Raw genomic sequence first — 25,992 nt, 5'->3', positions numbered from 1 at the left:
ATGATAACAAACATCATTCCCTTGTTATCTTCAGAGAGAGAGACCTCTTGGGGAGGGGAGGAGTGAGGCAAGGTCAGCTCTGTACCTCAGCTGACACCACTGTGTGCCCGCCCACGAAAGCCTCCATGAGAGTGTTCAAACTCACATGGTTGCACCCTTTGGTAAACATTTATCCTTCTTGTTGTTGTCAGGGCTGGTTGGTGGAGCTGGGCTGAGATGCAGGGGCAGTGGGAGGGGTGGCATTGCTGCTCTTCTCACCTTGCCTGACCTCCCTGGGATTCAAAAGCACCCACACAGCCTCTTCGGAGTCTTGCTCACTTAAATCAGGCAAACCAGTTTATTTTTTTAGCTTTTAGGGACTTTCGCTCTGCCATCACGTACTGGAAGGTGGGAAAAGCAGGGAATGTTTAAGGAAAGTGAATCTGGGAATTTTTAAGTGAGCAACATAATCCCAAGGGTTAATATTTCCCCAATCAGGGGGACAAAAAATACTGTGTGACCTCAAGCCCCAGTTGCAACCCAATGATGCTGTCCAGCTTGTGACTTACGTATTTGCAGCAAATTCCTTATCTATAACAGGCATTGAAAGGGAAAAAAAGGGTAAATAAAGCCTATCAGCAGTATTGTATCGTTGACTCTCCCTGCAGACCTTGCTTCACTGATAATTATTAACTCAAACTGAGAGCCATTGCAGAACTCATAACTAAAATATGATGGTACTTGTCAAATTAAAAGTGCTCAGGAAATGCTTCACTCTGCTCAAAGAAAGAAATGCCCACAGGGTTTCTGTGTGTACCAGGACAACTTGTGGTTGTCTCCACTGCTCTTGCTCAAAACCCAGATGAGAGAATTGCAGCATGGCCATCGCAAAACCTACTGTTCTCCCTTCAGGTCATCTTGTGAAGTTGTTTGTTTTGTTCTTTTTTTTTTTTTCCATTTCCCTTTTTCTCTCTGTTTTCTCTGGCTGGGCCACACACACGAGGCCCAGTTGCTTGCTGGTTCTTGAAAGCAAATGCACTTTAAACCCAGTCCTTTGACATGAGTGCAAACAGCCCTGGAGCATTTCCCACAGTCAGTGAGCTCAGCCCCTCTCCCCATTATAAGCTAAAAAGCTGGCTTTAATGTATATAATAAAAGACATCGTTAAAAACTGTGCTTTAATAAAGAAATACAAATGACAATCTAAAAATGTATTTTATTGGGCTGCTAATAATGACCAGCAGTGAGAGTGGAGGGGGGAGCAATATAATGAGCTCCTGGGAGGGGGTTTGGACACAGCTGCCCCACGTGCCCCAGAAATCTGGTAGAAGACATCTCGAGCTCCCCAGCTCGGGGCTCACCAGCCCATTGCTCAGCTTGGGAAATAAACAGGCAGGCACCGAGGAGTTCAAGTTTTGTAAATTCATGTCAGTAAAACAGAGATTATTCCCTCCCTTGCCCAGTGACTCTTGCCTGCCCCATCATCCTCACCCGCCCCAGTGCCTGGCGGTCCTTGGCCAGACCCACCCTGGAGTAAGTCAGACACACAGGAACCTGATTCACACTGAATGCCAGGATGTGAATCTGGCCTCACAAACAATATTTCCCCTTGAGATTAACAAAACATGTTAATCTTCTCGGTTTGGAAACTCTGATTTTTTACTTGAACACAGAGCTCTGTCCCTCCATCATTAGCAGATGTCCTGCATACGAACTGCATTACCTATAAAGTCTGCTTACTCCAAGCAAATGTTTCTCCATCTCTTCTCTTTTTTTTTACTTCAATTTGAAGTGAAAGGTACAGTATAGGATTCAAATGCTTTTGCATTACATGGGTTTCTGACCACTTGAAAAACCCCATGGAAAAAAAGACTTCACAAACCTGAAACACCAGCTGAATCATTTTGCTGCACTTCTTTCTGCCTGGCTGAACCTTCTTATGATATCTTTTTTTTTTTTTTTCCCTCTCTCTCTCTCTCTTTGCTTTACATGGAACTTTGCTTTTGCTTGTTTAATTTTATTTCTTTATTAAAAAAAAATAAATTCATAGCTCCTGTTTCAGCTCTCACTTCGTGTCAGTATTTCTACCCTGTGGATGTGTCGCACAGGCAGGAACATCAGGAAATTGCCCAAAAGGCAGAACTACAGAGTAGCTCAAAGGAAGAAGCAAACCTGAATGCCAAAAGCATGGTTTGGTGTTGTCCCAGCTCTTGCCCACACCAAATGCTGGCTCCAGGGCTGCAGGCAGGGAAGTGCAGGCTGCAGAAATAAGAGGTAACTCACAGAAGGGTACAGAAACTGGGCTTTGTCACCGACAGCTGGCTGGCCAGCTTGCCACGATCTGAATGGCTCCTCTGACTTTTCTTTGGCTCAAAGGTTTAACATTAAGGCAAAAATAAGACACAGTGTAGAAGCTCCATCAAATCTTTGGCACAACAGCAACAACAACAACAACAAAAAATTACTGTACACATGAGCTGAGAGGGTAACATTTCCCAGTTAAGCAAAGGGAAAAGTGCTAAATAAATTGCACGTACGAAAAGGTGGCTGGCTTAACAACAATAAGAAGCATCCCTGTCCTTTTGTTTTTCCTTTTCTTTTCCTTTTTTCCTTTCTGTTCCAGAGATTAAGAAAGTTCCTTGGCCAATCGTCATCTCCAATAGGGGTTTCTGCAAAAAAGCTGCTTTCAGTCTTCATCTGGATCATGCAACCTTTGCCAAGACCAGATGTAACTCTGGCTGGAAGCTCTTCTGAATCCTCCCTTCCTGGTTGTTACTCCTGGAAAGAGAAAGATGCACCATGAGATCAGTGAACACATGGTGTCCCTCGCATGGACCGTCGCTGACGCACGCGGGACCGTCCTTGGGGACTCCTGGCCATGGATCTGCAATTTTTAAGAGCTGGGCTCACAGTGGAACCATCTGTAGGTGCCACAATGGAGGCCAGAGCCTGCACAGAGGAGAGGGAGTGGCAGACAGAAAAAGGAAGGCTTGGTGAAGAAAAACAACACAGTAATTTGGTGTTGGGTCCAACTCCTGCTGAAGAAAAAAAAAATTAGAAGTGATGCAAATACCTGCTATTTTCTGTTCAGGAGCTGATCTCAGAAAGCAAAGGAGTGGCAACTAGATGGGTTTAAGCAGGAGATGGGCTTTCCTTCCACATTTTAGTTATTGTATTGAGTTTTCTGCTGTCATGGCTGCTCAATCTGTGGGACTGCAACTTGTCCCATGTGCCTGTGCATCCCCTGTGAGTCATTCCTGTGGGAAATTACACTGGACTACAGAATATGATGGCCAGGTCCATAGGAAAATGGTCAACTCCAAACCATGGCAGCTTTAGACAAGGAAATCTCATCTAAACCCCCTTCAGCATTAAAATAAGCCCCACAAGTATCCCACAAACAATAGTTAACATAGCTCAAAACAGAGGAAAATCCTCAGGGCCTGAGGATTTCATGAGATCACATTCCCAGTGTCCAAACTGCCTTCATCACGTGGGCTCTAAATCCTCTTTTAAATAACTTAGGAATTAGAAACTTGGAAATGAGATCACATTTAGCTAGTGCTACCAGCGTTTCTTGCTTTTTGCCAGTGGATTCAAGAACCTTTCAGGGTGCAGTAGAGCTTCTGAAAGTCCTTTGGACACAGTCACCAATTCCCTGAACAGGTCAGCCAGATTTCTGTCAGTCTTAAAAAGGTCAAACTCCTTAAAAGCCTGGCCTGAAAAACTTTCTTCCCCAGTCTGTTTTGTTTCAGTACTGCCTCTCCTTTTCCATCACTGGATATTGTAACATCAGGGTATAAAATACAAGTAACCTATTGCTATTTATTTGATTTATGGCTATCATTAGGGCAGCTGCTGTGAGATCAACGATTACAGCTGATCACCCATGACAGCCTAAGGGACAGGGGAACCTAAAATCCACCTTTCACCCCCTCCTGTCAAGTGCAGACCCAGGGAAGCTCAGGACTGCCCCAGGACCATCAAGGTTTCTCTTGATAAGAATATTTCACTAAAAGCACCCAGCTCATCCTCCATGCAATAAATGCTGGTGTCTGCTGGACCCCAGATTCCTGGAGTTGTCTCTGGACAATCCTACCTAGTGCTGCTCAGAGAAGATGTAGGAACTTGCTCTAATTCAAGGCCTTATTTGGGATTTTGAATAAATGAGGTTCAGGTGGGAGAATGACAGACAGCCTTGTGCATTGCCAACATTTCTGTTGGGACCCTTCAACAATATGTAATATATATTAATAACCTGTAATAGAAAAGTAGGTTGTTTAATTTATCCCACATTTACCTATGGAAAGAAAATGTAAAAGAAGGGAAGCAATGACTACTCTCATTAATATTAAAAGACAGCAGAGAGATCAAAAGCATTTGTGGGTTTGGGGAAGCAGGATGGCTTTAGGAAGAGGAGTCTCAGGGCCAGGTCTCTGCTCTGAAGTCTCTGCAACTGGGGAAGATCAACCATGGGGGGACAAGAGGGAATATGCACAAACCAGGCCAGGCCATTTGTGCTGTACCTTCCAGACACAGGAAATGGGAAGGGGAATGGAGAGATCCCCCTGCAACATGATGGAGATGCTCAGCACACCTCACTGGCACCACTTGATGGGTCCCCAGGCATTGCCCAGTGCTTGGCCATGGGTTATGTTTGGTGGGAACAGGCTTTTATTTCCCCCTCCACCCTTTTTCACTCAGCCAGGAGCTCCGAAGACAGATTTATGAGCCTGGGTCTGCTTTAAACTAATAACATCAGAACTCCCATGGCTCTTGAATTTGACAACTGGCCCAATGACCTTGGTGAGTTTGCAGCATCCTGGAGCATTTCAATCTCTATAAATCAAAGCACTTCTGGAATTGAGTCAGCCTTTGTTCCAGGGCTTCTCCTGTCTCTTCTACTCACATCTTCCTTTTGCTGCAGTTACCCAATATCTGTGGGGTGGATCTTACCCTATTCTTGGCAGCACCCTTGCAACAAAGGGGATGGGCTCTCTGCTGGGATCCTGCTCCCACCATGGGAGCAAATCCCTGGTCCCATCCCTGTGCTGTGATGTGGCTGTTCCAACACCCTTTAAAGCAAAGGGCCTTTTGGGGTGCTGAGATGCCACAGGGCAGTCCCACATCAGATCTTTTTGTAAGGAAAAGCTTCGGGCCCTGCTCTTTGGGGTCCTGATGCTCAATGCCCCAGTGGGCTGATGCAGGGCGTGCAGTGCCCTTGGGGATGCTCTTGGGGTAGCTGCTGCTGCCTCCCTGGCCAGAGTTGGGGGATCTTGCTCATGAACTCCTCACAAGCCTTAGCACCTGTGCCCCAGCTGCAATCCTTGTTTTGGGCTGCAGGGACATGCAAGGCACAGGTGATGAACAAATTAATCTCGCTACCCCCTCACTGCCTTGTTTGTAAGCAGGTCCCTGGGTGGGTAATCCTTCAGCCAGCATGCAGCAGGGATAACTCATGGCCAGGCAGACCCAGGTCCCCTCTGTGTCCCCAGGGATGCTGTCCCATGGCAGATGGACAGATGGACAGGCGGCTCAGGGCGGGTTGCTGCTCTCCTGTGGTCCAGCTCCTCCCTGGAGCCCGCGGAGCTGGCGGCCGTGGGGATCAGACTGGCTGGCTGCCCGCTCTCGCCGGCAAGTCCTAGCAGGGAAATGAAGCTATTTTTAAAGAGGAACCTCTGCTAAGGCAAACTGCAGGGGAAAGGGAGGTCGAATCTCATTATGAGACCCCCTCCCTCCTCCCCACACAGGATGGGAAGCCACGAGGAAGAAATGCTATGCAGATCATCAATGTTTTACTGTGCTGGCTCTGAATGGTTCTGATAATCAATATCAGATGATCAATAACAGCAAGACCCTGCAGCCAGGATCATCCGCACAAACCAGGGGGTGGGAGCTGTGGCTTTATCTCGGGGCTTTGTCTAAATAAATCAAGAGTCATGATACAGTGTTATCAAAAAAATATGCTCCAAGCAAATGGTTTCAGTGCTGTACAAATCAAGTCTGCCAGTACCATTTCTCTTTTATAATATAAACCCTTAACTTGTTCACTCCTGCAAGTAAATACGCCTGCAGAACATCCTCCTTCCAATTTTTTCAGCGGGAATAAGTGTTACCTACAGCAGGAGCTCTGCTTTTAGCAAAGTAGCAATGAGGGGGCATCAAGGCATGGCACACCACCACAATTACTATTTCATATAATGCAATAATTACATACATAATGTCAGCCCTTTTAGTGCAGCAGGCTGCAACAAACAGAGACGCTTTTCATTCCATATATGTTTCTATATCATTTAATTGTCTGGGAGAAGACATATGTACAGCTTATTTTTAATTTTTAATTCCTTGTGTCTGTGCTCATCCACACACACAGGCACAAAAACAAGAAACTAAATTCCAGCCGAAAACTTTTATTGAGCTCCAACAGCTCGCCTGTTATTCATAACCCAGTTTCCTCTCTCACAAAGAGACCTTTCGCATGGTTTTGGTTTGGTTTTTTTTTTAATGTGTGTGTGTGTTTCTTTTTTTTTTTTTTTTTTTTTTTCCCCTTCTGCCTCGCTAACAGCTGCTCGCAGTGTTGTATCCTGAGTGATGATGAGGTTCTGAAAGTGTTTTTTTGGAACAGATGGCCAGGAGAGAGCTGGGGAATGTGCCAGCAGCGAGCTGGGGAATGCGCCAAGTCCTGCAGTGACTGAGTACTCCGGGTTCCAGCTCGCGTGCCTTTCCCCTGCCCTCTGCCCCAAGTGGCGCCAGCAGGACTTCCCAGCTCGCGCTCCGAACATCTGGAGTCTGCGACTGCCAGAAGAGCCGGGACGGGGGGAGGATGAAGCAGAGAGAGAGAGAGAAAAAAAAAAAAATCCCTCACCCATCCCTCCCTGCTCCGGCTGAGCTCCCATGGCCACGGCGATGTTGCTGCCTAGCACGGGGGCTAATCCAAAGCGACGAGGGGAGGGGAAGGGAAAGAAAAGGAGCCTTGCCACGGGTGTTTGGGGTTTTGGGTGCTGAGTGTGCTGTGCAGGGTGTTTGTCCGTGGTTGGATCCTGCTCTGTGTATACTGAGGGACTGGGGTTGTGAAATAAGCTCTGCCCCACGGCTTTGGGGTCAGATCCTGGGGGGCTGGGGGGCTGTGGTGCACAGCTCTGCACCCTACAAATTCCAGGGAGAGCCCCTAGCAATGCACCCTACAACCTTATCCTGACTCTGAGCTGCTTTCCTGCAGGGTACCAGAATTCAGCCCCGTGGGGGAAAAGCTGGAAAAAAGAGACAGTGGGACCAGCAAGCTGGACCCCAAACACCACAGAATCCCTGTGAGATTTTCAGATAACCCCTGGCCACTGAGGATCATGTGGCATGCAGAAACAGGGTACCTTGGGGGTAAGGAAAACTTGGACTTCCCTTTCTCTTGCTGTTGCATCCTCTGTGCTGCTGGAGAATGCTCCTGGTCGGAGCTGAGGGCAGCTCCCCCCCTTTTTCCAGGACATCAGTGTGGCCCCTGCAGGACTTGGGGCTCTGCTGAGGGTGTCGCAACCCAGATCTCCAACGTGGTGCAACTCTTGGGTGCACGGTTAAGGACAAGGCTTAGTCCAGATCATTTATAACCAAGCAAGAGGCAGCCTTAAAGAATGAAAACTATCATCAGAATTCACCACCACCACCCCCCCACAGTCAGCTTTTTTTCTTCTTTTTTAAGAAAAGGCATCTGAAGCCTCCTTTGTTGCTTGTAAATGAGATCTCCCATCACCAAACATACTCAGTCAAGTCTCAATTGCAAGAACTAAAATCACCTTATAACTGTAGTTAGGACAGAAAAGGGGATTTTTTCTTTTCCTAGTCAACTTTGAAAGAGTAAAGCCAACTTTTTTAATTAACAAAAGGGGAATAGAAAGGGGGGGGTAAAACCACTCAGTAAATTTCCTATTGCAACAGCAAAATATGAACAACAACCTAGCGTTAGGGACACAGGAAAATTTGCCCCCAAAAACAAAGCAAAAGGCAATGCACAATCCAGCAAATGCAACATCTGGAGTCTCTGCCTGCCAAAACAAACTCCAACCAGCTACTTTTTTTGTGTGAAAAGATCACGGTGCCACAGCACATTGCAACCAGAGAGCTGAGAGAGTGAGAGAGGCAGACACACAATAAAATGGAGATGACAGGAGATAAGGGTGCTGTGGACCTAACGTGCAGCTCAAGGAGCGGAGGTCTGGGCTCAGGATCGCTGGGATTTTTTCAAGAGAGAATATAAAAGGCAACTCAAAAAAACAGTAACAAAATAACAACCACCCCAAAGTCGATAATTCAGAGGAACTGCTCAGTGAGTAGTGGTTTCAGAGACCTGATTAAAAACACACAGAGCTCACAAAAACGTGCCGATTTCAACATTAACGAGGGCGCGGCGATTTTGGGCCAAGCCATTGTATCCTCATCCAGCCGTAGTGTGAGACCCCCCAGGAGAGACATCCCTTCATACCACCTGACACCCAGAGCCTGGATCAGCTGCACAGCCATCCCAGATCTGTAATTTCCCTCTGACAACAGCCTTTTCCTTCCCTGAGCTCACAATTTGCCTGGCTCAAGGAGAAAGGGAGACGTGCAAGATGAGTCCTCCCAACCCAGGCTTTGCATCCCCACTCCCATCTACTGGGATTTACCAGAGTTACTCAGTGGTACCTGCTGGTTTTGGCTTCATCACCAGCTGGATGGGCTCTTGCCATCACCTGAGCAAATACTGCTGGAAATAAAACTGTACTTGTCATCCCTAAGGGAATCTATGTGCTCTGGGGCTGCCCCAAACTTGCAGCAGAACTATAATTTCCAGCAGAACTATAATTTCCAGCAAGAAAAGCAAGGCACAGCAGGGATTAAGACCCTGCCTTGGGTACCAAGCCTGGCTTGCTTTTCTGAGGGGGCTTTTGGAGGAGGTTTATGGTGGGTGTCCTTTCAAGAAGGTGGAGAAAAGGCAGATTTTCTCCTGGTGATGCTGCTTCTGTGGGTTGGTGGTGCCTGGGAGGTGCCCTGGTAGAGTTCCATTGTTCAGGCACTCTCGATTGGCTCGGGGCTTTTCTCCACGGGTCTGCTCTGGAGTGAGCCACCGTCAATGGAAGGCTTTTAAATCTTCATTTCTTTTTTAAATTAAGGATGGGCCCAGCTCTAACCCTCAGATGTAAACACCCTGGGATTTGGAGCCATTTAAAATCTGGCTCCTTGTTTCCTGTCTTTAAGCCTGCATTGGTTTACACATGCCAAGACAATGGGTCTCAGCCCACTGGGCACCCAAAGCCTGAAGAGCAGCCCAGAAATGTGCTGAAGCCCCATGAAGGATGCTCATTCTCTTCCTTCCCTCCATTTCTGACTTTGAGACGGGACCCAAGACCTAACTAGCAACCTACTAAAGCCTCACAAAGGATGCTCCTCCTCTTCTTGACACGGAGAGGGGCTCCAAGACCCAACCAGTAACCTGCTGAAGCTCCAAAAATTATGCTTTTCTCCTCCCCCATCTTAACTTGGAGAGGAGACCCAAGAACCAACTCTCACCTTGCCCCAGGGTTGGCAGCACCACTTCAGTGTCCCTGGGACACCCCTGCCTGTGGCACTACAGAGCCCAGGGTGAACCCCTAATTTTGGGCTGTGCCCTGGAGCTCCCCCACACCTCCCAGTCCCAGGCAGAGCTGTCAGCTGTGGGTATGTGGTGTTGTGTCTCTCTCTGCCTGGCACTGCTGCTCCATGGGCATAAATACAGCCCCTGACAGCCAGAGGAAGCAACAGGGAGTGTGCTATTGTGTTTATTTATAAACTGAATTGCTGCAGGATGATTTGTTGGGCTAAAGAGGAGGAAAAGTGAGGAAACCTGCCCGAATCAGAGGCAGATCTTAACAACACCGGGGAAGGAGCCTGCTCCCCAGCTTAGCTGCCCATTCATCCATTAAAATCCTGCTGATTTATTATCCTGCCTGACAAGCAAGCTCAGAGAGCAGGGGGAAGTTCAATTCAAGTTTACAAAACTCTTTTTGTCATAAAAGCCTGAACAAAGACATCAATCACTCCTTTAATTCACCCATGTCACTCTCTGAGAGGAAAACTGGCAGAACGCTCTGCTTCTTCCTCCCGCCGCTTGACGATGATTTCACCTAATTGGTTCAGTGTTAAGTAACCTAAAGGAATGCAAGGCATAATTAGATTTAACGTTGTTTCCTCAAGATACCCACATGTCCTTCAGGTCATACATCTTACTAATGTGTTTATACATATAATGTCTCCATTAGCTACCTTTTTTTTTGTTGTCGGGTGATTTTTCTCAGAGATAAGTGTGAGATTAAACAAAACAGAAAACACAGGAGGGTGACAGTGTTTTACAGGCTCCCAAAGGCGACTCAAGGTTGGTTTGGTTTAACAAGTAACAGTCCCAGGATGACTCTTAATGGGATCACGCTCGTGTTGAAACACACGATGGGCGACTAACGAGGGGAAGAGCCTGGCGCGGAGAACGGGGAGGAGAGAAAAGCTTTTGATTAGGGAGGAATGTGGTTATTACAAGATCAGATGGATGGAGGAGAAAAACAGAGAGAGAGAAAGGCGAGGGATAAAAAATATCAGGCAAATTTCACAAGGTTCAGAAAGGAAGGAAACCACTTTGGATTTTTTTTTTCATTTTTTTTCCCCTCCCCTTTGCAACTTTTACCATTTTTTAGGGGGCGAGCAGGGGGAGAGGCTGTAACATACCTTCCTTTTTTTAGATCTTCCTTCTGCTTGTAAGGTCCTAGTGCACTGCTCCACGCATTCAGAGAAGCTCATGTTACTGTGGTCAGCGCTGTAATCCAGGTCTGCTAGTCTGGCCAGGGAAAGGATATAGTTACAGGCTATTCTCAAGATGGCCAGTTTGGACAACTTTTGACCATAAGAATAGCAGGGAACCTAGAAAGGGCAACAGGGAAAAAGAAATAATTAAAAATTAGGCCAGATAAATAAAATATCTCGCTTGAAGCATGACAAAACAACTCTGAGTTATTTTCTTAGCAGTTTTAACATAAATAGAAACTCTAGTGATAAAATGCCATATGGTCCCAACAGGTTTTTAAGAAGAACTCCCCTGCTGATCTCCATGGGGATGAAAGCAGCACGAAGCCTCTTGATTTCAGCAGGGCAGTTCTGCTTAAAATGTGATGGCAGGATATGGCCCAGGACATCAGCCTGCCGCTCAGTTCGCTTCTTGGAGGCCCTGTTTCTTAGAAACCTGCATCCCCATGCCTCCCAGTAACTTGTCTTGAGTAACTTACTCCCCACAATTAGCTCCCATGTCATCACAGGTCTTGCAGAATAAGGCAGTAAGAAGGTATGAGCAGCTCTATCACAACCTGTTGTTTTTGTGCTCAAACATCATCAATTGTGACTTTCAGCCCATGCAAAAACATGATATTGTTGAGTAGCAGGACCTTGAGCAGGCAGTAATTTCTACCTGTTCTAATTTCTAACACTCCATCATGGTACCTCACCCCATGAAAGAGACAAAACCAGAGCCTGTTTCAGGGAGCTAGGTGTATCTTATGCAATTTATTTCTTCACCCTTAAAGATTTCTAGTGTAAGGTGAAACATTTGAACAATTCAAACTAAACTGAACGTGTCTCAATAGCTGAGCAGTATATGGCTCTTGCTGCAGAAGGGTGGGTCGCTTTTCAATCATGATCTAAAAAAACACTACATCTACACTTGATTTTAGCCATAAAACTTTAATATGTCCAGCTTAAAGAGAGATCTTCTGAATTTAATAGGCTTGGGCACCCCATTTTCTAGTTTGCAAAATTGCTGAAGGTCACTCAGCCTTTGGTGAGCAAGAGTCTCTTGCCTACAGGAAACTGAAGCTGTGCATTAATCTGAAATCCACCCGAGCCCCTCAGGTTGTCTGACCACCTGTCAAAGTCTTCACAGCCATCAATCACTGGAACACCTCAATGTTTCTCTACCACCTGCCTCTGTACCAGTCTCTGTTCTCCACAGCCCTCCAGGGTGTCACACTCAGCTTAGGGCTGCAGATTTTTATTTCCTCTTGCCATGCTCATGCCTCAGCTTCTCTCTCCTCCACGGGGACACAAAGATGGGATCACCCCTGGAATGCTCTCCCTAACTTTACAGAAGGTAAAATGGGTTCAGTCCCTCCACAAACCCCAGAGCAGCCACACACAGATGCCAAAGGAGGAGCAGAACAGCCCAGGCATAGATAGGATTTCCTCAAGTGTTCTGTCAGGCTCCAGCTACCATCACCTCAATCACTACAGCTGGATGTGCCATCCCCTCCCCAAATTTAGAAACCCATGACAGATCTTTTCTGCCCAGGAACTTGATCTGGAAAGATGAACCAACCCTGTTGATTTTGAGCAGCCACAACATCTTTCTCCAAAGCATTCTCTCCACTCTATATAAATTTTTTCTCTTTTTGCTTGTTTTGAACTTGGCTCCTACTGTCTTCCCTTGAGGTACTACAGATCTGTATTAGAAGAGAAGACAACAGATATTTATTCACCTCCTGTGTGACATATGTTTTTTAGTTCACCATCATCTTTTCAGCCTCTTTTCCAAAAGAAAAAGATTAATCCTCCTCAGCAGACAGTTCTATGGAAGCCATCCCATGTCTCTGATGACCCTTGCTGCTCTTTCCTGAACCTTCTCTAGTCCCTTTGGAGATGAGATGATCAGAACAACACAAAGTGTTCATGTTGTGAGTGCATGTATCTAACAGATGCTTATGTTCTCTGTTTTGTTTAATATTCCTTTCTTCCCAATGCCTGATTTAATTTGTGACTGCTACCAGACACTGACCTGAGACTTTCCTTGAACCATCCAGAGAAACCCCAAGGTCTCCCTCCTCTGAAATAATGGTCAGTTCAGGGTCCATTACTTCACATGTGGACTCTGGTATGGGTTTTTCCATATGCATCACTCCACTTTATCTGTGTGGTATTTCTTTCATCTGCCATAGGATTACCTCATCACTCAGAGTCCTGAACTTCAGCACAGCTCACACAGCCACAATTCCAGGCAGTGGAACCTGACATTCCCTGTTTAAAGCAGAGCTAAGCTCAGAGTCAGACCCTGGTTTGTCCACTCATGATGTCCCTTCCTGCAGGAAATGGCCCTGTTTCCCTACCTACCATTCCCTGCCTCCTCACTGATCACTGATCCACACTCCCATCCGAGCTGTTTGGTTTCTTCTTCCCTAGGGAAGACCTCTGCCATGGTGCTGATGGAAATCCAAACTGATTGCTCGGCTCACCCCAACCCAAGAGCACAAGGATTTTAGTGGACCCTATGGGCCATGTCTTGAACACCACACACAGAATGCTTTAGGCTGGAAAACACTCCTAAGGACATGGACTCCAACCATAAACCCAGCACTGCCAAGCCACCACTAAACTGTGTCCCCAAGCACCACACCTACACATTTTCTGAACACTTCCAGGGATGGTGACTCTACCACCTCCCTGGGCAGCCTGTTCCAATGACTGACCACACTTAGAGTGAAGACAGTTTTCTAATATCCAATCTAAACCTCCCCTAGCATTACTTGAGGACATTTCCTCTTGTCCTATCACTTCTTACCTCTGAGAAGAGACCAAATTCCACCCGGTTGCCCCCTCCTGTCACGAGTTGTGCAGAGTCAGAAGGTCCCCCCAAGCCTCCTTTTCTCTCAGGCTGAGCCCCCCAGCTCCCTCAGCTGCTCCCCATCAGACTTGTGCTCCAGACCCTTCCCCAGCTCCACTGCCCTTCTCTGGACATGCTGCAGCCCCTTAATGTCCTTCCTGTAGAGAGGGACCCAAAACTGAACACAGGATTGGAGCTGTGGTGTGGCTGAGATGCCTTTCCAGAAACCAGCCATTAAACTTCAGATGGCCTTTTTTTCATAAGCACCATCTACTTCCCCTAAAAATACAAGGAATCACAGAATAGCTTGGGTTGGGAAGGACCTTTAAAGGTCCCCTAGTCCAAACTCCCCCTGCAATGAGCAGGGACATTGCAGAGATTCTGTTTAAGAGCTCCTTTTTGTCTGACAAAACCTCTCTCTAAACCCCTGCCTTCACTTTTTTTGCCAGCATTATGCTCCCAGCAATGCCCCTGCCCTCAGTACCTGGTCCCCAGATGCAATGAGCTGAGTTATTTTGAAAGCAAGAGATCCAGGCAGCAGAAACACCCAAGGCTCTTTCGACGCCAACGCAAGGAAAGCGGCAGAGACCCCAGATCAAACAGCATCAGGAAAGAACAAAGCAAGATGGAAACTAAAATGGAAGGATTCAGGGAAATGTGGGAGTAATTTCAGAATTAGAGCAAGAAGGAAGTTAAATTGAGTGGAAGGAAAATAGACCATGAAATCCTTGAGGCTGATGCACAGACGCTGTCCAGTTACAACACAAGAAGGCAGGCTAATGTCTCTTTTCCTCATCTGTTTTGCTCTTTCTTTTGTGTTTTGGGATTTTTCTTTTTTTTTAGGGAAACAAAAAGAAACAAAACAAAACCCAAACTATTTTGTAGGACGTGTTTGCTACAAAAGGCAAGGAAGATTTCAGTGCTAACACAGCTGACAAAACCCTCATCTGGGATTGCATGGCACTTTTCCCACACTACTGCAGCGGAGTCCAAACTGGAGCTGCCCACGGAAGGAGTTTCACCTTGAGGTGTTCAGATACTCCTGTCTTGGGTGCAGGGCACCAACATTAAGAGATAAGAGTTTTTTTTGCCATGGTAACAGTGTTAGAAAAACTATTTAATAGGAACCCTCCCTATCTTGGCTCAGCTCCTGCCATTTTAATGTTTCCTTTTGAATTAAACATGGGAAATTAGGAGAGGAATGAGCCACTTAGTTCAAAACCAGAGCCAAAACTTCCCCAAGTGTGCCTGTGTGTAACTTGGGTATTACCTACTCTTTAACACAAAGTCTACAGGAAAGAGGGGACGGATTTGTACAAACTGCAGTAAAGGGTGTCAGTGACACACCTGGATGCCAAGAAATCTTCAACATCCAACTTTAAACAGAGAGAGTGCCTTAGAGGTGGGAAAAACACCTGAGGCTGGTGTGGCCCTGCAGGTGTAACCCTCCCAGCCCCCACAGAGTCTCCACACAGGTCTTTGGCAGGCAGTAACGTCAGCAGGTATCTGTCATGCTCCTGGCAAGGACCAAACCCTTTCCTTCTGTCACCTTCTTGCTCCTCATGCCTGAACTGAACAGACTTCAGTGCTTTATTGGGGCAGCTGTGAGCTGAGCAGGTCCATCCAGAGCCAGGGGGAACCAGGCTTGAGTTCCTGGGCAGTTAATGAAAATATTTCCCTTATCTGACCTCACTGGTCTCTGCCGAGCAGCAGCACAGCTCACCATCTTGCCTGCAATATTTGCAATGATTAAAAGGAATTAGGAAGGAACTGCAACTGAAATTTCACACCAATCCTGAGGAATGCAGCTGTCTGCTAGAAAGGCAAGGACACCAGCACCATCCTCAGCTTTGGGACATCAGCACAGAGTGAGCTGGGACCACAGGAACCAGAGCTCCAGTCAGAGGATGTTTGTTAGTTGTGTCTGCAAAGGGCTCTGCGGAGTCTCATGGGTCTTATCAGTGATCCCCAGGCTGGCAGGAGTTGAAGCAAGGCAAGATGAATGCTCCTGGGACATATTCCTGTGCAGAAGAGCCCTTCTTTGGCAGGAAAATAGAAAGGGATGTGACCTAACAGGTCTGTTCTATCCTTGACGTCTTAGACTCAGAGGCAGCGCCCTTGGAAAACCAGAGATGCTCCCTTTGAAGTCTGTGGGAAATCTGCTGTGCTCTTGACCTGCAGCCAGCCCTCCTGAGGGGGGCAGGGATCCAGAGCACCACTGTCACCCACCAAAGCCATGGGCTGGCAGCTGGTTCTGACATGGCACAGGAGAGGAGGCTGCAGGATGAGTTTGGGGACCAGCTAGGGATGGGTGAAAGGGTACAACTGTCACCCTGCCACATGAGGGTACAGAGCGTGTTCACTGTGATGGGTCTGGAGGGAACAACCAGGAGCATCCTGTGCACTTAGAAGCATTAAGCTCCTCACATCATTGAGCTTCTGTCTGTGTAGCTCTGTCTTTATAAAATAGATACCATTTCCATAAACACCCTCAGGACCTGTACAGATAACATCTGTGAAACCAAGTCTGCTTTTACACTGCATGAAAATGCTGGGGTAAAGAAGGGTGTTGAGTGCTGGAGGTCCAGATGTCTCTGTTACTGTGCTCCAAATGTGATTTAGCAGCACAGACGTGCACAGATCCCCTCCACATGAAGGTCACACAGGGCAGAATTGGGCCCCCCAGGCCCAGCAGGGAAGATGGGACAGCTCTAAGGCAGTGTAGAGCTCTAAGGCACTGCTCTAAGGCAGTGTTGGTGATGCAGCACAAGCCAAGCCCTCCTGACAGCTAGTTCCTCAACATGCCATCATGTTGAGGCTGAATCTACCTGTCTGCTAATTCATCTGGTTTATTTTTTATGCTGGGAGTTAAAACACATCAGGGCCCCTCTCCTTGCCCCCCTCCCCCAGGAAAACATTTGGCTGCCTCTCCCTGCATCCCAACACGCAGCCCAGCGGCGCTGCCTCACTGTTTGTGCTGCGCTTCCTGCCAAAAATATTTCCAGAGGTTCATATAAATGTCCAGTACTTAATAGTTCTGGCTGTTGCACATCCCTTCCTAACCCAGGGTGAGTCAGACACTTCCTGGGGCTAAGGCACCTTGGGGGAGCAGTGGCAGGGTGGGGCAGTGGATTGACAGTGTCCCTTGCTTGTCGGCCCTGAGCACTGGGGAAGCCCCTCCTTCATGATCTCAAAGTATCTCCAGGCTGGCATCTGCAAAGCTGCTGTGGATGTGGGGATGCCTCATCCCTGAAAGGATGCCTCATCCCAAGGCCAAGCTGGATGTGACTCTGAGGAACCTGGGCTAGTGAAAGGTGTCCCTGCCCACAGCAGTGGGGATGCAACTAGATGATCTTTAAGGTCCCTTCCAACCCAAAGCCTCCTGTGATTCCATGAGTAAGAGCCTTAACACGCTGAAGGCTTTGCCCAGAAGATCATTGCCTGTATTCAAGATGTGTTACGCTGTAGGGAGTTTTTGGGAAGGGTTTGGAGCCAGCCTTTTTCTCTTTCCACCCAGTTCTGGGGGTGAAGTGAACACATATGTGTTCTTTTGCTGCTTGCAGGACTCATTTGATGACTTGGTTGGTGTGTTCAGGTTCACCACCAAGGTGACTTGGCCTCCCTACCTTGCTCTCAACAGCTGCAGGCCCTGGGTCCTTCTAATATTTCAGATGGGACAAAGATGACTTACACAGCTGTAGGATGGAAAAGCCTCCAAGTATTCCTGGGACATCCTTTCAAAGTCCTGCCAGGTCCCTTCAGAGCTGATTCCCAAATATCCCTCCTGCAGCACAGCAGCAACCAGGATCCACCCATGGCTCCTCTGTGCCACTGGTGCTCACTAAACTGACCTGGACCTTTGGGGCAGCACCCTTGGGTTTGAACCCAGTCAGATCTGAGGCCAGATCTTGCTGGTGTGGATATATGGCATGGCCCCATAGAATCAGAAATAGTTTGAGTTGTAAAGGACCCTTAAAGGTCACCTAGTCCAACCCCCTGCAGTGTGCAGGGACACCTTTAACTAGATCAGGTTGCTCAGAGACCTGCCTAGCCTGACCGTGAGTGGTTTTTAGGGATGGGATATGTATCACCTCTCTGGGCAACCTGTGCCAGTGTTTTACAAGCCTCATTGCAAAAACCTTTTTCCTTATATCTAGTCTAAATCTACCCTCTTTTAGTTTAAAACCATTATGCCTTGTCCTGTGACAACAGGGCGTACTAAACAATTTGTCCTTTTTTTTTTATAGGCCTCCTTTAAGGGGAAGGGGTGAGGGGGCTGAAAAAATCTCCCAGAACCTTTTCTTCTCCAGGCTGAACAATCCCAACTTTCTCAGCCATTCACTTGATCAACTTTGTGGCCTTCTCTGTGTTTGCTCCAACAGATCCACGTCCTTCCTGTCCTGAGGATTCCAGAGGTGGATGCAGCACTGCAGGTGGGGCCTCACCAGAGCAGAGCAGAGAGGAAGAGTCACCTCCCCTGACCATCTCTGGTGTCACAGTGTCAGATGTTCCACAGAGCTCTACTCCAGCCAGCCATGGGCAGATATTCCATGCCATGGGTCTGGGGGGCTTTGTTTCCTCTGCCCCCAGAATGCAGTGGCAGGAAAGGGGCAGCCCTGTGCTAGCAATGCAATCTCAGCAGTTGGAAAGCAACCCTCACCCTGGCCTCACCATGGGGAGCAAAGTGCTCAGCCCAGGCCCAAACCCAGCTGAAAAATGCCAACAAGAACAAAAGCAGCACTGCTCAGTCCTGACCGAGGTGCCTTTGCCTCCTGGGTGGGTCCAGGCTGTCAAACAACCCAGCTCCTGGTTCCCTCCCAGCTCCTGGCTCCCCCATTGCTCACATTACAAAAACATGAGTTCACTCCTTGGAGCGAATGAATTGGCTTCCTCCAAACAAAACCTAGGTGTGGTGCTGGGTGAGTTCACCCAGGGAATCTCTTCCAAATGGCAGTCTGGTTAATGCTGCCCCAGTTCTGGCTCTGCTCTCTTTTGGACAATTGTCCTGCACTTCCCACAGAGGTTTTGCACACCCAAAGCCTCCTGCACATAGCACACCCCTCAGTATCACGCCTGAAAAATATCACATTGGTGGGCTGCAGCAAAGCTCTCACCTTATTGCTGGTTCTTTGAACAACTTCTCAAAATAGTGGCTAGACAGACAATTACTGGGATTATCAGAGGAGAAATCCCAGGGCTACTGGACACAGAAAATCTCCTCTGAAAGGGGCTGCCTTCCAGCACTATAGTGGGAAAACAATTTTTGGGGGGTAGTTTAGTAGTGGCCATCTGCATCTCTGAGGTCCAATGGATCCAAACACCCTAGTAAATAGAAGAGCAAGCTCCACTGGGGACAACGGCATTAACTCTTCAGTCACCAGCCACTGATGCACACCATGGGGTTTTCCCCTCCCTTGCTGTCCCTGCTGAGCCCCTGGAGCTGTCAGGAGCCCATGGCAGCTGCAGAGGAGCACAACCTCCCACAGCACACACGTGGCTCTGTCTGCATCCCTGCATGGCACAGGGGACAGTGCAAACCAGGATGGGATACATCACTTGGGGAACACACATGGCATTGACCAAAGGAGACGCAGGCTGGGAACAAAGAGCCTGGGGAGCTCTGCTGCAAGGTACTGAAAAGTGTCCCACCTCCCCACTGCAGCCCAGAAAGGAATTTGACAGTGGATTAAGGCAGGGAGCAGAGGCTGGATTCAAAGCTTGATGGAGAAAAGCAGACTCTTTTCTCCAATTTCAGTGGGAGACATAAGAAAACACAGAGGTTAACTCAGGGTGGCTGCAGCAGGCAGAGCAAATACCTCCCGACAGGAGCAGGATTTGTAGCAAAGGATAAAATCAGCTAGACAGCAGCCAAGGGAGCAAAAAAGCCCTGTTCTTGGTGACACACAGCCATTGTTTTCAGGATTTTTGTCCTTTTGTTTGGTTTCTCCCTTATTTTCTTTCCTCCTGTGTTGCTTCAGGCCAGTATTTTGTCATCTTCTTTAGCTGTTAAACCACAGGGCTGCCCCACTCTGGGCTCTAAATATCCATCAGTGTCACTTGGGACTGGCAGCAGCCGTGGAGATGCTCTGGTTAACACTGGGCTGTTCAGTGACAACACACAGCAGTGGCACTGGACACTGTGTCTGGAAGATGCTCCTGCTCTCCTGAAGTCCAGCTGCATCTCTCCATCAGCCAAACCTTCCTGCCCAGCCTTCACCCCCCGAGAGTTCAATGGGTGGTTTGCCTACAGGAGCTGGGTTTTAAGGCATCCTAGGGTTTCCTGCTGGTAGGATCACAGAGGGATGAATCACTGGGAACAGGGCTGGGAGATGTCAGCAGGTGATCAAGGATAGCTCTCAGCCTCCCCACCACACAGAAAGGACACGTCAGCGACACTGGTCACATGCAGGGTCCTGCCTGCAGAGGTGACAAACCACAGCCACCCTTGGGATGACACACAAAGAGGGTGAGCACAAAATGATGCATCTGCAGAACAGCCTCAGCCTCTGCTGGCTTGTGGCTAAGGCACTGCTCAAGCCACAGCTCCTGCCTCCATTTCCTGCCTGGTTTGTCCCTTCAAACCCCTGCAGACAGTTTGTCCCCACAGCCACAAAATCTCCTCCTGTAGCCTTGAGGCTTCTGCTCCTGATGTCCCACCATGCTCCCAACGGGAAGGAGCAGGGTCTTTTCTGCACTGATTTAACAAGAAGCCACAGCAGCCATGTGCATGCCAGCGGCACAAAGTGAAAGGATACTAGTGTGTGTGTGGTGGGGAGGGAACCTCCATCCCAGCAACTAAAAAGCCCTATAAAACCCTAAAGTATCTCCAGAACCCACACGAGTGCAGAGAGCGGGGAACAGCTGCCGAGGAAGAGAATGTTCTGGCAACGTGGTGGTGAAAAGATTTAGGAAAACGCCAATGCACTTCAAGGGAAGATAAATGTCTGTGGACACATTTGCTCCCGGCACAGACTCCAGCTCACTGTGGCTCAATGCATCACTTTCTTCAGGAGGAGCTGGACAGCAGTGCTCCAGAGAGAAAACAGATGTGCAAGCCCAGGCAGGCTCCAGATCAGGAAGGCTGCTGTGGTTGTCTCCATCCATCGAGGGAGAGTTTGCTGCCACCTTAGGGTCTGTCAGCACAGCTGAGGAGCTCGATCCCAGCTCCTGGGAGTGCAACATGCTGGTTTGCTTGGCTATTCTTGCAGTCTCATGGTGAAGGGCACAATTCCCTTCTGGCCAAGGCCTCCAGCAGAAAACCTGGTGGCTAAGGCCATACTGCAATAAAAGTTACAATGGTTCAGTTTCACAGATGGGATTTGCTGAAGGATGAGTCTCTTGCTGCCAATAGGAATTTGCAGACAAAAAAAGAGACGGAATTGCGTCGCATGGAGAACAGTTGCTTTGAAGATAGGCAATGCTGCTGTCACATCTTGTCCCCTCCAGATGGTTGCATCACTCCATGAATTTGAACATCTACCAGCAAAAGGATGGGTAGGAGTCTTCACATGGAGGACAAGGTGACCCCAGGTCCTTGTGAACGCAGTGCTATGTCTCTGCATCAAAGATGTTTGGGTTCACTGACCACCCACCACGGCAGGGAGAGAAAGATGAAAAGGATGGAAGTGATGACCCACCATGTCACATGTGGAGGGTCCTGCAGCAGCCAGGGCAGTGCAAGAACTCACTGACCAGCATCTGCCAGGGCATTGAGGGCAGGAGACCAGTGCTCCAGATAGGAGCTGCCCAGCCACAGGGACAGGAGCAGCCCCCAGGAGGGACACCAGAAAAGCAGCAGCAGAGGGACAGCCAAGTACAGCAGAAGCATCTCACCACCTCAAAGTGCCTCAGAGCAGGTCAGTGTTTTCCAAGGAGAACTACACTGTTTGCCTCAGGAGTCTGCTGTCAGTGGAAGGATCACTTGGACAAATGATACTTGGGGGACTAAGGGGGAGAAATCTCTTCTGGACTTAATAGCTGAAGACCACAAGTACCAAGACCAGGGGGAAGAAGCTGTTTCTCAGGAGCATCTGCTCTTCAATCCCACTTCAGTGCTATGGTCATATGGCAAAGGCAGCAGCTCAATTCAGAGAGGGAGAGAAATCCTCGTTCCTGGTGGCTGTGACACCAAGGGGTGAACACAATGGCAAGGACATGTCTCTCCCAACAGCAGGCAGCTTCCCAGAGCTGGCAGCTGCCCGCCTACCTCCCACCTCTGAGGGAGCCCTGGCCTCCGAGGCAAGCTGGGGACAGCTCAGCCCTCAGGGACACGGCTGGGTTAGCCTCCCCTTGTGTGAAACAACTGTGTTTGGCTCTTCCTCCACCAAGAACTGGGAGAAAAAAAAAAGAACCACACCCCTTCCTGCCATCTGGAGAGTTAGCCAGCACAAGCCAAAACATGTGTGCCATATGTAGGCAGCTGTGGAGCGCCGGGACGCCGCCGTCAGCCCATCTGTCCGCTGTGCTGTGTGCCAGTCGCCTGCCCTAGGGTGGGCTGCTGAGACAGGGAGAGTGTCCTGCAGAGAGGCATGACTTCCCTTTCCTGCTCCTCCTCCTCCTCCTCAGCAAGCATGGATGGGCTCCCTATAGTGTGGCCGTGGTGGGTCTGATCCTGCAAGCAATGGGGTTTTATCTCACATGTGCCAGTGAGGATGGGTATCTCCACTCGTGCATCCAAACAGGGTAGGGACAGGGATGACACCTGTGGATGTTGGCTGAGGAAGGCTCCTGCTTCCAGCAGCTCCACATGCAGCACCTGACCCCCAGCCAAAGGAGCGTGGGGCCAGGGTCGGCTGTGTGCAAGCACGGCACAATCCCCTGCTCCTCGCCCGCCCGTCTGCGGGGACGTATCAGTTTCAGTGCCTCAGGAAAAGCCTCCCAGCTGCTTAAGAGCCTGATATGTGATGACAAGGAGGGGACGGAGGACTAACCAAGGAACAAGAAGGGAGGCCTGGAGCAGACAGCACACAGGCATTGCCTCTCTCAAGGGGCTGAAGGCCCTTTGTATGCCCTGGCGTGTGGGAAGACGGTGCTAACCTGAGAAAGCTTCCCTACTGCGTGTACCTCCACCAGGGCATCTCCACAGCCCTGCTTCCCACCCGCTGGCCAAGGTGTGACAGAAAGGAACCTCCTGTCTCCTGATCTGAGCTGCACCCCAGAAGCCCCTCTGCCGTCACCGCTGCGAATGACGCGAGTGCCAAGGCAGCGCCGTGCGTGTGTGCAATGAAGCTGACTGTCACCTGATGTCACGGATGGCACCAGGCACGCCGCTGGCAGCCCAACAAGAAATGAATGCAAATGTCATCCAATGATGGTCAGGACAGCCAGCCCACCCCTCAGCAAATTGCTAGGAAAACCTCGTGGCAAACATTTCCCAGAGAATGATTTCTTTCTCTCTGCAGAGTGAGCACAGCTCTGCCAGTATGCTCCTGTGCTGACCCTAGAGACCGGCTTTCACGGGAAGAGAGGACGGCAACTTGTTCTCCAGGCTCTTTGGGCTCCCAGCTGAGTCCATGGCTGAAGTGATTTATAGAGACAGGGCCAAGGCCAGGAATCTGAGGCTTTTCAAGAGTTGCCCATTTCCCAAAAGAGTGCGGCTTTAATTTGTTGCCTGCCTGACTTGTGCTTGAGGCTCAGCCTAGAACAAGATTGCCAGTGATTTGGGAAATCAGTGCTACTTCCCCTTGCGGTTTTGGTGGTGTAGATGTCTGTCCATGGAGAATCAGACTGACACTTCCAGGCATGTTACACACAGTCACCAAACAACTGAAATATGGAAGCAACTCACAGAAACAAAATACATCAAGTCTGGAGTTTGCATCTACAACGGACAGCCTCAGCGCTGGGGGACAGCACCCAGCACGCACTGGATTACTGGGATTGTAACAGGAGCAGTGAGATCCCACCACTGCACAGTGATCAGAAATGCTCTAGTTTAGTTGTCCACCCCTGATTCTCCTGACACACAGCCCCGGTCTCAGCTCCTGAACTGTGTTTGCTGAAGCAGATGACAGGGAAGGATTAACTCTTGGGGTGCAACAACCCAACACACAGCAGTCATTGAGAAGGGCTCCAGGCAGCATGCTGAAGATAGGAAGAAGCAGATTTCCTCTAAACAGGGGAGAGGATCGAGTCATAAATTGAGCACACTTGGGGAATGGCTCAGATTAGTAATGTCCAAAAGATGGTAGGGAAAAGCCTGTGTGTGTGAGCTCCCCTGCAAGCAGAGCATGCTGCTCCCACCACGCTGGAGAGACCATCCTGGGAGAGGAGATGCTTAACTCCTCTCACAGTCAGACTCATTTGCAGCTTACCACCCTCTGAGCCCTCTGCACCTCCTCCTTCCTGCACACCTGGAATAGTCCCATCAACATTTAACAGAAAGGCAGAAAAGCCAGCACAGCTGGGTTTGCACAATGTGACAGTACATCTTTGTCTATCACTGCACTCTACACAGTGCCTACATGCAGAGAAGGCTGAGTACAGGGGCCAGGGCACTGATTTATCCTTGTGCAGAAGGTACAAGAGCCTTGTGGCTTCTGTGCATCTCTCCTCATCCTGGGGAGGTAATGGAAGGATTTTGACCAAAACCTTCCATTTACCTTTCAAAAGTGCCACCCTGACACTGTGAACATATCCCTTACAGACAACCATAAGGATTCTCAAGTCCTTTCAGCAAGAAAGCTCAGCACCAGACACACTTCAAACACACCCTACAGTAAAAACCATGGGAAGCTAACTGGCGGAGGACCACAGCTCAGCTGGGCTACCCCTAGCACACAGGGCACACAGAACGTTTCAGAGGCTGCTGCAAGAACCCCAGGGGCTCTGAGGGATCAAGCACCCTGCACAAAAGTAAACAGGAGCACGGTGTTGCCCAGATTCCCGGTGATCTCTTTGGGGGAGCTCACCGCAGCTGGACAGCTGGCAAGTACACGTGCTCTAGGTACAGGAGCATCACCCCAGCTCCCAGCTTGACCAAGTGCCTCTCTACACACTCTGTTCTCCCTCGGAGGGATTTCTCAGGTTTGCTTTATTTTTCGCTCTCTACACCACTCTCCCTCCGGGCGAGAAAAAAAAAAAAGTCCAAAACTTTCTAACTGCAAGCAAATTAAAAGCCCTTATTTATTTATCTTGAGTGTTAGCACAGATCTAGGGTTGGTACTTCCAGGCATTTTGAACCGACTTCCCCTCCTGTCAGGCGGCCACTGGGCTCCTGCCCTTCACCTCCCCTGGCCCCGGGCGCGGGGCAGCGCGGGCGCTCTCCCGTCCCCGCAGCCCCCCGCGGGGTCCCGACGGGCAGAGCACGGGACGGGCTGGCGGAGCGCTGCCCGGTGCTCCCCGCCGGCGGAGCGGCCGGGCGGAGCGGCCGGCGGTGCCCGGGCGGCGGCAGGTACCTGCTTGCGCAGCGCCTCGAAGGCGGCGCTGATGGTGTGGACGCGGGTCCTCTCCCGGGCGTTGGCCAGCAGCCGCCGCGTCTGCTGCAGCGCTTTGATCTCCGGCGAGACGCCGGACGCCTCGCCCGGCCGCGGGCGCGGGGAAGCGGCGGGCGGCGGCGGCGGGGCGGCGGGGAAGGCGCTGGCGGCGGCGGGGCCGAGCGCGGCGCTGCGCGGCTCCCAGGCGGGCGGCGGGGCGGCGGCGGCGGCGGGGGGCGGCGCGGGGGGGGCGCGGAGCCCGGTCCGCCGCCCGCTCAGCACTTTGAGCTCCACGCGGAAACTTTTGCAGCCGCCGTGCTTCCGCCGCAGCCGCCGCAGCCCCCCGAGCTCGGCGGGGCACAGGCGCGGCCAGGGCTCGCCCTCGGCCAGCGGCGCGCTCCGCATGGCGCGGGGCGCTGCGCGGCGAAGCTCAGCCGCGGCCGCTCCGCCGCTGCTGCGCTGCTCCCGATGCTGCTGCCGCCGCTGCTGCCGCTGCTGCCGCCGCCCCGCTGCCGCCCATCTGCGCCCGCCCGGCCGCAGCGGGCAGCGGAGCCCTGGCTCCGTCCGTCCGTCCTCCGAGCCGTGCGCCCGGCCGCAGCTCCGCGCAGCTTCGCGCAGCAGCTCCCCGCAGCCTGCCTGCCTCCCGCCGCCGGCAGCCGGCCGCCGCGCAGATGAGCGGCTTTAAAGAAACAGGAAGGCTGGCCTTTTTTTTTTTTTTTTTTCTTCCCAAAACAGCTGTGCTGCCAATCTCCTTTGTTCATCCCCCCCTACCCCCCCTTCCCTTCCCTCCCCTCCCACCCCACTCCCACTTTCTTCTTTAATCTCGCTCTTCCATGCGATGGAAGAGAAATCCTGCCCCCCGGAGACTCGCCGCGACCCACCGTGTGCGCTTCTCCCCCAGCCCCCTGCCTTGCTTCCCCAGGGAAATCTGGGATTTGCTTTGGTTTCCAACCCGCTTCATTCCGC

At 50.1% G+C, this 25,992-nt stretch overlaps 1 protein-coding gene across 1 annotated transcript; it reads right to left on the bottom strand.

The window, feature by feature from the left end:
- Positions 1-1,175: 1,175 nt before the first annotated feature.
- On the bottom strand, positions 1,176-25,446 carry ATOH8 (atonal bHLH transcription factor 8). Its single transcript, XM_059845373.1, has 3 exons — positions 25,009-25,446; positions 10,699-10,890; positions 1,176-2,757 (listed from the first exon to the last, which is right to left on the bottom strand). Exons 1-3 carry the CDS (start codon positions 25,429-25,431, stop codon positions 2,752-2,754), a joined length of 621 nt encoding a protein of 206 aa, XP_059701356.1. The 5' UTR covers positions 25,432-25,446; the 3' UTR covers positions 1,176-2,751.
- Positions 25,447-25,992: the final 546 nt, after the last annotated feature.

The sequence above is a fragment of the Haemorhous mexicanus genome, chromosome 4 (assembly GCF_027477595.1).
Source record: "Haemorhous mexicanus isolate bHaeMex1 chromosome 4, bHaeMex1.pri, whole genome shotgun sequence".
Lineage (NCBI taxonomy): Eukaryota > Metazoa > Chordata > Aves > Passeriformes > Fringillidae > Haemorhous > Haemorhous mexicanus.
This window is presented reverse-complemented; position numbering and strand designations above follow the sequence as displayed.